The sequence below is a fragment of the Chenopodium album genome, chromosome 6 (genome assembly GCF_948465745.1).
Source record: "Chenopodium album chromosome 6, dcCheAlbu1.1, whole genome shotgun sequence".
Taxonomy (NCBI): Eukaryota; Viridiplantae; Streptophyta; class Magnoliopsida; order Caryophyllales; family Amaranthaceae; genus Chenopodium; species Chenopodium album.
The window spans coordinates 22,752,647-22,763,959 of NC_137839.1; the positions used below are offsets into that span (position 1 = coordinate 22,752,647).

The 11,313-nt window shown below is 34.6% G+C and overlaps 1 protein-coding gene across 1 annotated transcript; it reads left to right on the top strand.

Annotated features, from left to right (window-relative positions):
- Window positions 1-3,728: 3,728 nt before the first annotated feature.
- Window positions 3,729-4,163, top strand: LOC145636794 (uncharacterized). The gene has a single exon (XM_081688340.1). The coding sequence runs from the start codon at window positions 3,729-3,731 to the stop codon at window positions 4,161-4,163; it is 435 nt and encodes a 144-aa protein (XP_081544466.1).
- Window positions 4,164-11,313: the final 7,150 nt, after the last annotated feature.

The following is an 11,313-nucleotide window of genomic DNA, read 5'->3' on the forward strand; positions in this document are numbered from 1 at the left end:
GTGGGATAGAGAGAGAGAGTGTGAGGGTTTTGGGATTTCTAGTTGCTTGATTCACAATCAACTGTTAATTGTAATGTATCATACAACCCTAGGCATGGATCTTATTTATAGGATCTCATCTCTAAATAAGAGTCCAAGACAAAGCCCAAAACCTAACTCTAATCTAACTACGCTAGCCCAATCCAATTTATGATTAGTTGTTTGTTCATGAGGCCCATAAATGGGCCTCTAACTTGCTTAAATCAGTATCTTTGTGTGTGACCTCATAGGATCTATTCTTGTGGGCTTTGGACTATTTAACTAGCCCAAAGATCATTGATCATAGTCTAGCAACAGATAATGACGACCCCAAAAGAACGAACTTATTATCTCCATAATAGTGATCCTTGATTGTAGACACCCAAATATGTCTCCCCAAAACCAAACCCGATGATGTATATCTTTTGCGTCATTTGATTATCGAACAAGGTGAAAGTGCGGAAATTCTAATGATGAGGATGTTTTTATTAAAATATTTCTCTATCTGTTTCCTAAAAGTATTTATTTGTTTACTCCTATTTATGAAAAATAGCTAGTCCAATTTGGTTTGGTCCATAAAAAAAGTCCAATAATAGTGTAGTTGGTTTGGGCTCGAAAAGAGCTTTCCAATGAAATATTATAGACCCAATTCCGATGACTTATGAGGAAGTTATGGATTAAATTAGATTAGGCCCAATGATTTTCAAAGGTGGCCCGATGATCTAGAGGAGGGACTATTAATTTTTATTTTAAAAGAATATTTTATTTAAAATAAAAAATATTAAATCTAATTTCGAAAACTGCTCAAACGCGTGATTACCTATAACCGGTATTGAAGGTAATTACGCGTGGAAAAGCGCGTTGATTTTTGGACCAGCACGAGACGACGGAGTCGTCGCCGGGCGCTGACCTTCGTCGCTTGGCGATGAGGTTCATCGTCTGGAGCTGGCTCTTGTCGTTTGCGACGGGAGGAGTTTTATTCCGAATATGATTTTCTTCGATCCCGTGCTATTTTTCTTATATATAGGGGTCGCTTCTCCCTGTTTTAAAATCATCTACAATCTACATCTACATCTCGATCTCTCTGTCTCTCTTTCTAAGCTAGAAGCTTTCTTTTCTTTTTTCTAAACCTTCCCTCTCTCAAAATACCTCATATATTAGCTTTAGAAACACCTAGCCAAGTTTGAAGTTGCCTTCGCCCTAGACGTGAAAGGTTTGATATTTCTGAGGGTTTGGTCCCAAATCTCTATTTCAATTATTTAATTTAATTGTTTGATTTAATATTTTCCTTGAAGTTACTAACGTGTGTATTTTGTTATTAGAAAGAGGTACGAGGCATCAAAGTAAGTATGTTAATTGTTTTATTGATCTTTTGATATAAAAATCATTTTAAGATTATTATTTTGATTTCTAGTATCATGTTAGGATGTTTTATTGCTTTCTAGTGTCATGTTTAGGGTTAATTAATATTTCTAATATCAAGTATGATTATTATGAAGCCTCTTATTTCTAATATCATGTTAGTATCATGTTAGGGTTAAAGCTTTAATCTTTAATGTTTAGTGACATGCTAGGGTTTGTTGTTAATCTTGTTAGTATTATGCCTAGGGGTATTAATATTATGCTTTAAAATGATTATGATTGTTGTCCTGATTTATAATTATTTTTATGATTATTATGTTGCTTGTTTATTTTTTGTGTCTTGATCACGCCTTTTATGCATGTCTAAAGCGAATTTGTACTTGTAATCACGCTTAATAAGATAATTAATAATCTTGTTTAGGGCTAATTTGATTATAATTCAAGTGATTGCCAATAATATATTATTTGTGCATTAATATTCAACCAACATAGATAAATAGGTTTAGGGTAAACTTATTGATCGTATGTTAGTCAGAAAGCGCACATGAATACGAGAAGAATAAAGTAAAGGCCTATTATTAAGGCAGATTCAATCTTTTTTAGGTTGGATTTGTACCTTCATCCCCGAACTTCCAGTCATGGTTCCAGACCTATTGGAGTTAATGATCTTCTGGATCGTTAAGGGGTGTAGCCTTCACCCTGTGAACGGTTTACAAGTTCCTAAAACTTGTTGGCGACTCTTTCACTCTAGCTTTCTTCCCTTTGGACGCCACCATGCTTAAGTGTATGATCACAGTGGGGCTCAAGTGTGGGATAGCTTGAAATATTCCCTACATTGATATATCTAGTAATTGAACTTACCGAAGACAGAACTATTTCATGAACATCTTTTTGTATGAGAATGAATAAATACTCTAATTTAATTATACATTTTTAATATGATGACAATTAAAAGTATTAAAACTTAAACAAACATCTTTTTAATTTTACAATGAACAAGTATTAATTTAAATTAACATCTTATGTCATCAATATTATTACAATGTACGACTATTAAAATGAAATGATAATAAAAATGGATATTTATTAACATGAAAATGAATATTAAAATATACAATACAATTCCACACATATACTATCAAATATAATAAACTTAACAATCCAAATTCAAAAATTTTAAGCTCGTGTTATTGGTTTATGTTGCTTGGCAACTCCATGCATTCTTGATTTCCTATTTTTTGTTGTCTCCTTTTTTCCTTGTCTTTGTTTGGCAGCTCACTATATTTACGATTCCTTTATTTAATGGTTTTTAACGAAGCCCTTCTTGGTAGACAAGCATGGAGACTCCTAACAAACACGACTTCCCTTTTGAGCCGAGTAATGAGAGCCGAGTACTACAAAAATTCTGATTTTTTAGGCTCTTTTCTTGGTGTTGGTGGCAGTTTTTCTTGGCGAAGTATATGGGGCTCAAAGGCTTTAGTGAAGGAAGGCGTCTTGTGGAGGGTTGGCAATGGTAAAGACATCAGCATTTGGTCAGACCCGTGGCTTTGTGATGAGGAGGGACGTTTTGTTACTAGTGCTGTCTCGGAGGAGGTAACATTGGTGAGCGAGTTAATTAATTACGAGCACTGTGAATGGGACTATAATCTGGTTCAGGCCCTCTTCAATGAACGGGACTTAAAATGCATCCTAGCAATTCCTTTAAGCTCACGAGGCCAAAAGGATGAGCCAACTTGGGCTTTTTCCAAGAATTGCATGTACTCGGTGAAAACGGCATATATGCTAGGAAAGAGTTGTAATCTTGACGATTTCCACCATGCTTGGGTTGAGATTTGGAAGGTGAATGTTATCCCAAAGGCACGAAATTTTCTATGGCGCCTCTGCACGAATACCCTCCCTGTCCGTAGCCTCTTGAAGTACAGACATCTCACTGAGTCTGACTCATGCCCTTGGTGTGGTAGTGAAGCTGAAACTTGGCGGCACGCTTTCTTAGAATGCGGTAGAGTTCGAGATCTTTGGTGGAAGTTAGATTGTGATGCTATGAGATTAAATGGAAGCTTTGTTTCGCCTTGTGATTTCATTGAAAGCTGGAAAGACTTGGAGAATGGAAAAAAGATCAAAGGGATTTATCTCATGTGGGGTTTATGGCAAGATAGAAATGTTAAAGTTTTTCAAGGGAAGGATCCCCCAATTGATCTTCTGGCTGCCCGAGTGCTTTGATGGACTGAGGAGAGTATCAAGCTAGCAATCCCTCCAAAGAATGCTGCTCCTGCTGCTATCCCCTGCTCCAACCCGAATCAATGGTACCCTCCCCCCAAGGGACCATTAAAATTAACACTGATGCTTCGATGTGTGATGAAGGCTGGGTGGGTTTGGGAGTCATTGCTCGTGATTACAAGGGGGCTGTCCTCTTTGCTGCTGTGAAAAGGGTGCGTGCATGGTGGTCTGCCGAAGTTGCTGAGGCAAAAGCAATTGAGTGGGCTCTTAAGATTGGCCATACCCATGGTTATAGTCAGGTGGTAGTTGAATCTGACTGCCAGAATGTCGTGAATAGGCTCACAAAGAGTGCTATATACCTCTCTGATCTTGACTCGGTGCTTGGGGATGTGATGATGCAGATTAAAAATTTCACTAGTTTGCAATGGAGTCATGTCAGGCGTGATGGCAACAGAGCAGCTCACAATTTGGCTAAGTTTCTTCCTTTTAATATTAAGCAACATTGGGATTATTGTGTTCCCCCCGATGTTTCCCCTTATGTACTTATGGATGCTTTGGCATTTTAATTGAGGTTTTGCTCCCCGTCAAAAAAAAAAGTAATAGATAAAAACATATAAATTACGTATATGTATTAGATTTGAGGAAGATCAAAATACGTGTTGAAATGAACGAACCAATTTTATATGAATATGAACATGGATGAGTATAACAATTGATATGATCAATATGGAAATGAATATTTATTAGTATGTAAATGAACATATATTATTGTAGAAATGACCATCTATTATCATGAAAATGAACAACTACTAATACATAAATGAACTTATTTTCATAATTCAATATGAAAATGAACATTTATTAATATACAAATGAGCATATATTAGTTTGAAAATGGTCATGAACGATAACCATTGATGATCATTAAACATATAATGAACATTAATATGTGAATGCCCATACACTAATATACAAATGAACATTTATATTAACTATTGATTAACATGTGATTTTATACTTGTTAATATATATGAACATTTATCAAATTGAAAATGAACATTTGTAAAAAAGAACTTTCACTATTATGAACTAAACTTATCTTTCTACAGTCATACAAATAGATCAAATCATTATTAGAAATTGCAAGAATTGAACTTTCCTTTCAATTTTTTATCCAACAATATTCTTATCTAATAACATATCAAAAAATTTAATTTGTTTCAATTGCCTCCTATTGACACATATTCAACTGATCGAAAAATTCATAATTTTTTTTTTAAAAATAAACTGATCGAACTAATATGAATTTAGCCTGAAAAAGAAAAATTGAAGGAGAGAGAGAGGCTCCTAAAGTCCACTTACACTTCGTATTTTTGATTCTATGCTAAATTTTTTTATTTAATTTTTTTATTTTTTTTGAAAACAAATTTTTGATTTTTAATTTAGCCTGATTGTGGATGTATTTTTCTTTTTTTAAAAAAAAAAAAAAAATTTATGTGGCTTAGGGTGGGTAGTAGTTGGATCACTTGGGTGCGGGAGAGTGTAGATGAAGCCCATGGGAGGTGGGGGGTGTAGGTAGATTTCCCTAGACTTGGGTGTAGGGTTTAATAACTATGCATTATGCCTACCGGGGCCGTCCCAATCATTTTGGAGGCCTTGCTCTAAACTTAGAAATTGGGCCCTAATTTTTTTTTACGAAATTATCATATAACAATATTTTAAACGAAACTAAAAAGCGCACACTACTTTATTTAAATCTATAAATATTACTAAAGTAACAACCGTTGACATCATCACTGCTTACGTGTCATTCTCTTATTTAATTTTTTTTTCCGCCAAAATACAAGGATGATGTCATTTTTTTTCCTTTTTGAGCTACCCTATTTAACATTGTTTTGAAAATTAAATTCAAATTCAAATTGAATTTTAAATTTTAGGTTTTCTATGCCTATTATGTAATTTTATTATTTACAAGTACGTAGTTGTTAAAAATAGTTTATAATATAGTTTAATTGATTTTTCTTAATTAAATATGAAAATAATGGATTTTTTAAAATTGTATATTCATATTTAATTAGAAAACAGAGAAAGTAGTTGTTTTCTCTCAACATATGCTAAATAGTCTATAAATCATTTCTTATCTCATCGCACGGGACTAACCTAGTTGTAAATAATATGATTACTCAAATTACAATCTCAAATTATTAAAAACGCAAAAAGGCCGATTGAAACAACCTGGTAAATTAAAAAAAAAAAAAAACGCAAAATTGCCGATTTGGTGGCTTGCCACTACCCACTTCCCCACTTCACTAAATCAGTTTAGCAACTCCATGGCATGCATCTTCTGACTTCTTGTTAACCAGCTTATGCCCAATTTATTATTATTACTAATTTACTATGAATCTTAAATTATTTTTTTTTAATTTTGAAATATAATTTGAGTATGATAACAAAGGTTATTGAAGATAATAGGAGATTGAAAAGAAATTTATAGGGGTTAAAAATTTAACCACTTGATAAACGAAAATCAAGAGGTTTAATTGTGCAAAACACGAAATTAATTTTTCCTTGAAAGCAATTCAAGATTTGAGAAAATATTCTTCTTGTCCGTTATAATTGATAGAAGGCAAAGCGTTAAAAATGGAAATTGAATAATTTGGGGGTAAAACAATAAAATTAAATGCGAACATAGAAAGGATTAGAAGGGAAGATAGAAAATTAGGAACTTTTTTTTTCAGAAATTTGTAGGTCGGAGCAATTAATGAAGTATGAGAAGAATCTAGTCAACTGATTAATTATGGGAGTAAATGGAGGAATCTGATTTTCAGCCCTTCATTGCCTGAGATCAGATTTTTTTTTTTATTTTTATTTTTCTTATGGCTGGGTTGGGCTCCGAAAATAGGGGCCCTCAAAATTTCAGGACCTTGTGCTAAGGGCCTATTTGCACAGAACCGGGCCTGATGCCTACAAATCAACAATAAATAGGAAAAAATATTTCTTGTCCAAAAAAAAAAAAAAAAAATAGGGAAAAAGATTTTCTATACACTAATAATACAACTCGATTATGGAATAACTACTATCTACCACATGAAACACGTACAAAATGTGACACTGGTGACCCTACTAGCCATGCTTTTATGATCTCTAACTTAACACATACGTAAACGATGACACTTCAAATTTTAATCTATATATCACTCATTTTAATATACTTGTATACATTCCAAATCTTTCATGCTTTATTACTCCCTTCTAAAATCTCTAGTCGAAGGTTGCAATAATGGCGGGAACTCGAGTTTTCATGGAAGTCGGGAATGACGGTGTTGCCCTTGCCACTTTCTCAAACCCTTTATTTAATGCTTTGGAAACTACAATTTACATACTCTCTCTCTCTCTCTCTCTCTCTCTCTCTCTCTATATATATATATATATATATATATATATATATATATATATATATATATATATATATATATATATATATATATATATATACATATTATTCGTTTTAACATTTGAATTGAACTAACTCTAATTTCTAAATGACTAATGATTTTTAATTGGTGATTTTGACGTAGCATATTTGAAATTGAAAGAAATATATGAAGAAGTTATAAGGAGAAGTGATGTCAAAACCATTGTAATAACTGGTAAGTAGCTATAGATAGTATTCCATAATTGAGCTAAATTATTAGTGTGTAGAAATTATTTGTAATATGTACAAGTAGACTTAAGGTTTTTATTTAACTTAATCATGGAGTGCTCCATTACATTCATGATCATATTATTCATACACAAAATCAAGCATAAACTTGATAGAATTGGTGAGGAAACTATATTTGTTTGGGAGTTTGGGGATCAGATTTTTTTTTACCTCGTTTCCCTCTACTCTCAAGTGTTGACCTGCGTATCTCTGGCAGCCTCGTTTTTGAGATTTTGGTGGTCTATGGGCGAACTAATGATTTGGGGCCTTAATTAAAAAGTGATGTTAATTTTTTTTTTAAATTTAAGGGTATGCAACCCCCCCCCCCCAAAAAAAATGAATATTTTCACAAGACTTACCGCAGGAACAATGTTGAGTAACTTAGCTTTCTGAATTTTTCATATGCTACGTAATTTTTTTTAAAAAAAATATATATATATTTTTAAAAATATATATGTAGTATATACATCAAAAGACATAACTTAAATCAAGATTCTCTCTCTAAAAAAAAAACCTTAAATCAAGATAAAATAATTTCAAAAAAAAAAAAAAAAAATCAAGATAACTTTGCTTTTATTTTAAGCCAATATTCAAAACATTCTACACGCAACTAAACTTAATAGTAGGAAAACCCTCCAAAATTCTTGGCGAAACCTAAGCTAGCTTATAAAAAATCACTGTATAACAAAATTAAATACATAAAAAAACATACAAAATCACAAAAAATTAAACCTTTAAGAGGTCATCATGAAATTAAAGCTTTTCAAGGAAATCATCATTTGCTAATGATCTACTCAATTTGTTTTCATCATTATCGTCAACATTCTTCATCACCAATGTTTCTACTCCTATAGAGAACCACCGTCGTTCTATTTTATTTCCCTCTTAATAAATTTTTTTCTTCTTCTGAGAATTATTGAACCTAGCCTAGTTAAGGGATTAATTATATTACGAGTAGGTATTAAATAGGGAGTGTAACTGTTTTGGAAAATTAGGGAGAGCAATTATTTTAGGAAAGATATATCTTTTCTCCGTAATATTGCGTGAATACATGAAGGAATATTAAACCTTGTGAAGGAATGGTGTCCTTCGAACAAGTGTATTATTCTGATAGCGGGTTCAGAATTATTAGAAAGCTAATATATTCAGTAAGATCAAGTGATCGGAATGCCTGGGTGGAGGCCGCTTCCGATCAGTAATATTAATATAATTAATATTACAGCTTAATCTTGACTGAACCCTTCGGGTCACACCCAAGCAAAATATACGAACCAACTCGACGAATTAATTCGGAAGAAATTAATTCGTCGCCCGAGTGTTAAATATTTAGACGTCGGTAATTCGAGCTTAGAGCGTCGAAACCGATCGTCGGAAGTCGAGTCAAAATAATAAAAGACGAGACGCGCAAAAATAATAATAAATCGACCATATTCCCAAAATACCCCTAGCATCGGAGTGCCCCGAGCATCCGAATGCTAGGGGCAAAAATGTCCTAGCAAAGGTGGCTAGCAAGCACCAAGCGGAGCCTAGCATGGCTGGCTGGTGCGTGCTAGCAGCCACGGCCAGCAGCACGTGGTGCATGCAGCAGCTAGCTGCCGCGGCTAGGCACGCTAGCACAGCTGCAGCCGCGCCGCGCCACAGCAGCAGCCGCGCCGCGCCACAGCAGCAGTTGGGTGCGGGCTGGGCTCGGGCCGGACTCGGGCTTGGCTCGTGGCTTGGCTCGGGCCATAGGGTCGTGGATTAAGGGGAAGCATGGAATATGGGAGCAAGTGGGAGAGGACATGTGGCACAAGGAGAGTATTGAGTGGGGAGCAAGTATGGTCCCCTACTCTCCATGTGGTCCTCACCAACCCATCTCACATGGTATGCCACTTTTAGATTTATTATTAGTTTGCAATTTTAATTTAATTTAGCTTTAAATTAATTTGTGGAATTTCATGATCCCACATTGATGGGATAGAAATTCCCACTCATACTTTCCTCTATAAATACCAACCTTGGGATTTGGAGTAAAGTGCTTGAGTGGGAGTTAAAAAGAGCATTCCATAATTTTTGGGAAAACTCTTAAACTCATATAACACTCGGGTTTTGGTCGGACCTTGCTAACCCCAAGGTAGCGGACCTTAAAGTTGTGTTCGCCTTTTTGTGGGTGGATACCGTCGGAGGCGCGGCGCTTGACGTGCTTGTAGCTTTCAAGTAAGAGCCCCGGTTTTTGGGCGAAGCTCGCTTCGAGGGTAAGATTCATTATCTTTTCTTTGTGATTATTTATTTATGCTTTATGATTTTAATTATTGCGAGTGGTTCCTCGGGTCGGGGTTGTTTCCGCGGTGAGTCGGACTCACCAAACCCCAACAGCGGTATCGGAGCCCCGCTCGTTTATTTTTATAATCATGTTTTTTTCAAGGTTTATTTTGGCTTAATTTTCTGGTTTAAGTTGCTAATTAGATTAGTAGCTCGGTTTTATTTATTTTAATCCCGTTTTTAATGTCGAGTTTGGCCCATAACCCAGATTTTCGCCTAAGACTAGTGAATTTTGGGTGGAAAACGTGTTCTAGAAAGGTGTTTAACCCAAGGGGACTGTGATTTTAGCCAAATTCTGACCAGAAATGCCTTTTTCGAGGGGTTTTTTGTTTTTGACGAAAAATTTTAAGTCTTTTCTAACCTTGAAATTAATGGCATAAATTGTTGATTATATGGTTGATTATTTGCATTATTTTCTGCATTTTTATGTCCCCTTAAAGCACACTTACTTGGTAGTATTTGATGCTTAAAGGTTGATTTATTTTCACATAATTGCAAACTAATTGCTTTTTAGTGTGAAAGTTTTATTTTTGAGGCTTCCTAAGTGTTAAAGATTCAATCTTTATTTGTGATAAGTGATTGAAACTTTAAAAACCACTAAATTCCATGTTATTTTGTGTTAAACTTTGTTGTTTTAATCATTTTGAGTTGATTGGAAACATAAAGTTTCGATTTTTGTGATAGAAATTTGGTTATCTTCATGATGGAAGATATAATTTTCAAGGATTCACAAAATTTAGATGTTGGAATTTTCTTTTGAACATTAAAGTTCATATTTTTCCAACTTCCCTTTACTTTGTCAAATTCTCAAGTTTAATTTAAATTGATTAAATTGAAAGTGAGAAATTTCCTCAATTTTATGTTGCACCAAGCTAAACAAATTTAATTAAGAATGGTTCTTGGAATTATTTTGGTTATTTGCACTTTGAAATTTTATTAAGTTAGACTTGTTTAAAATTTTATTTTGCTCTCTAAATTAGTTCTAAAATTAATTTAGAATTAATTATTTTTGTCTCGCGAAAAGGGATCAAATCCCGAGGTCGTGGCACGCAAAACGAGGAAATGCACCACCTTGGCGAGCCGGGCTGCACAGCAGCCCATATGTGGCTGCCAAGGTGGCAGCGCTGCCTTTCTTGCGGCCACACGCGCGGCAGCAGCACGCGGGCTGCAGCAGCCACGCGCGGCTGTGCCGTGGCAGCAGCTCGCGGCCGTGTGCCGTGGGTCGTGTGTTCGTTTTTTTTTGGCGTGTGCGTATGCTTGGTGCGGTGAGGTGACTAATCGTAGTAAGGCTTGATGTTAATTTTTTTTTTTTTGCCATTTTACTTATTTTAATTAATTTTGTTTATTTTAATTAATATTTTGGGAGGCTAGGCCTCGGTTTTGAGCGGCATTAGCAAAATTTCATTTTGACAAGTTTGGGTGCTACCGACTTAATTAATTAGATTAATTAAGGAAATGCGGAATTTAGTGGGAGCTTCAATTATTAATGACGTAAATTATATAATCGGTTAAACAACTTTGACTAGTTTTAATTAGGCGTGTTAATCGGATTAACCACCTAGATTAGTTACTAGTGCGCGCGTTGTTTAAATGCATTTTTACTTTGTTTTAATTTTGTAAATTGCATGGGCCATTCACAAATAGTGAATGGATGAATGGAATATATATATTCTCTCTCACAGGTTTATGAAATGGCAACTAGTGGGACCCGA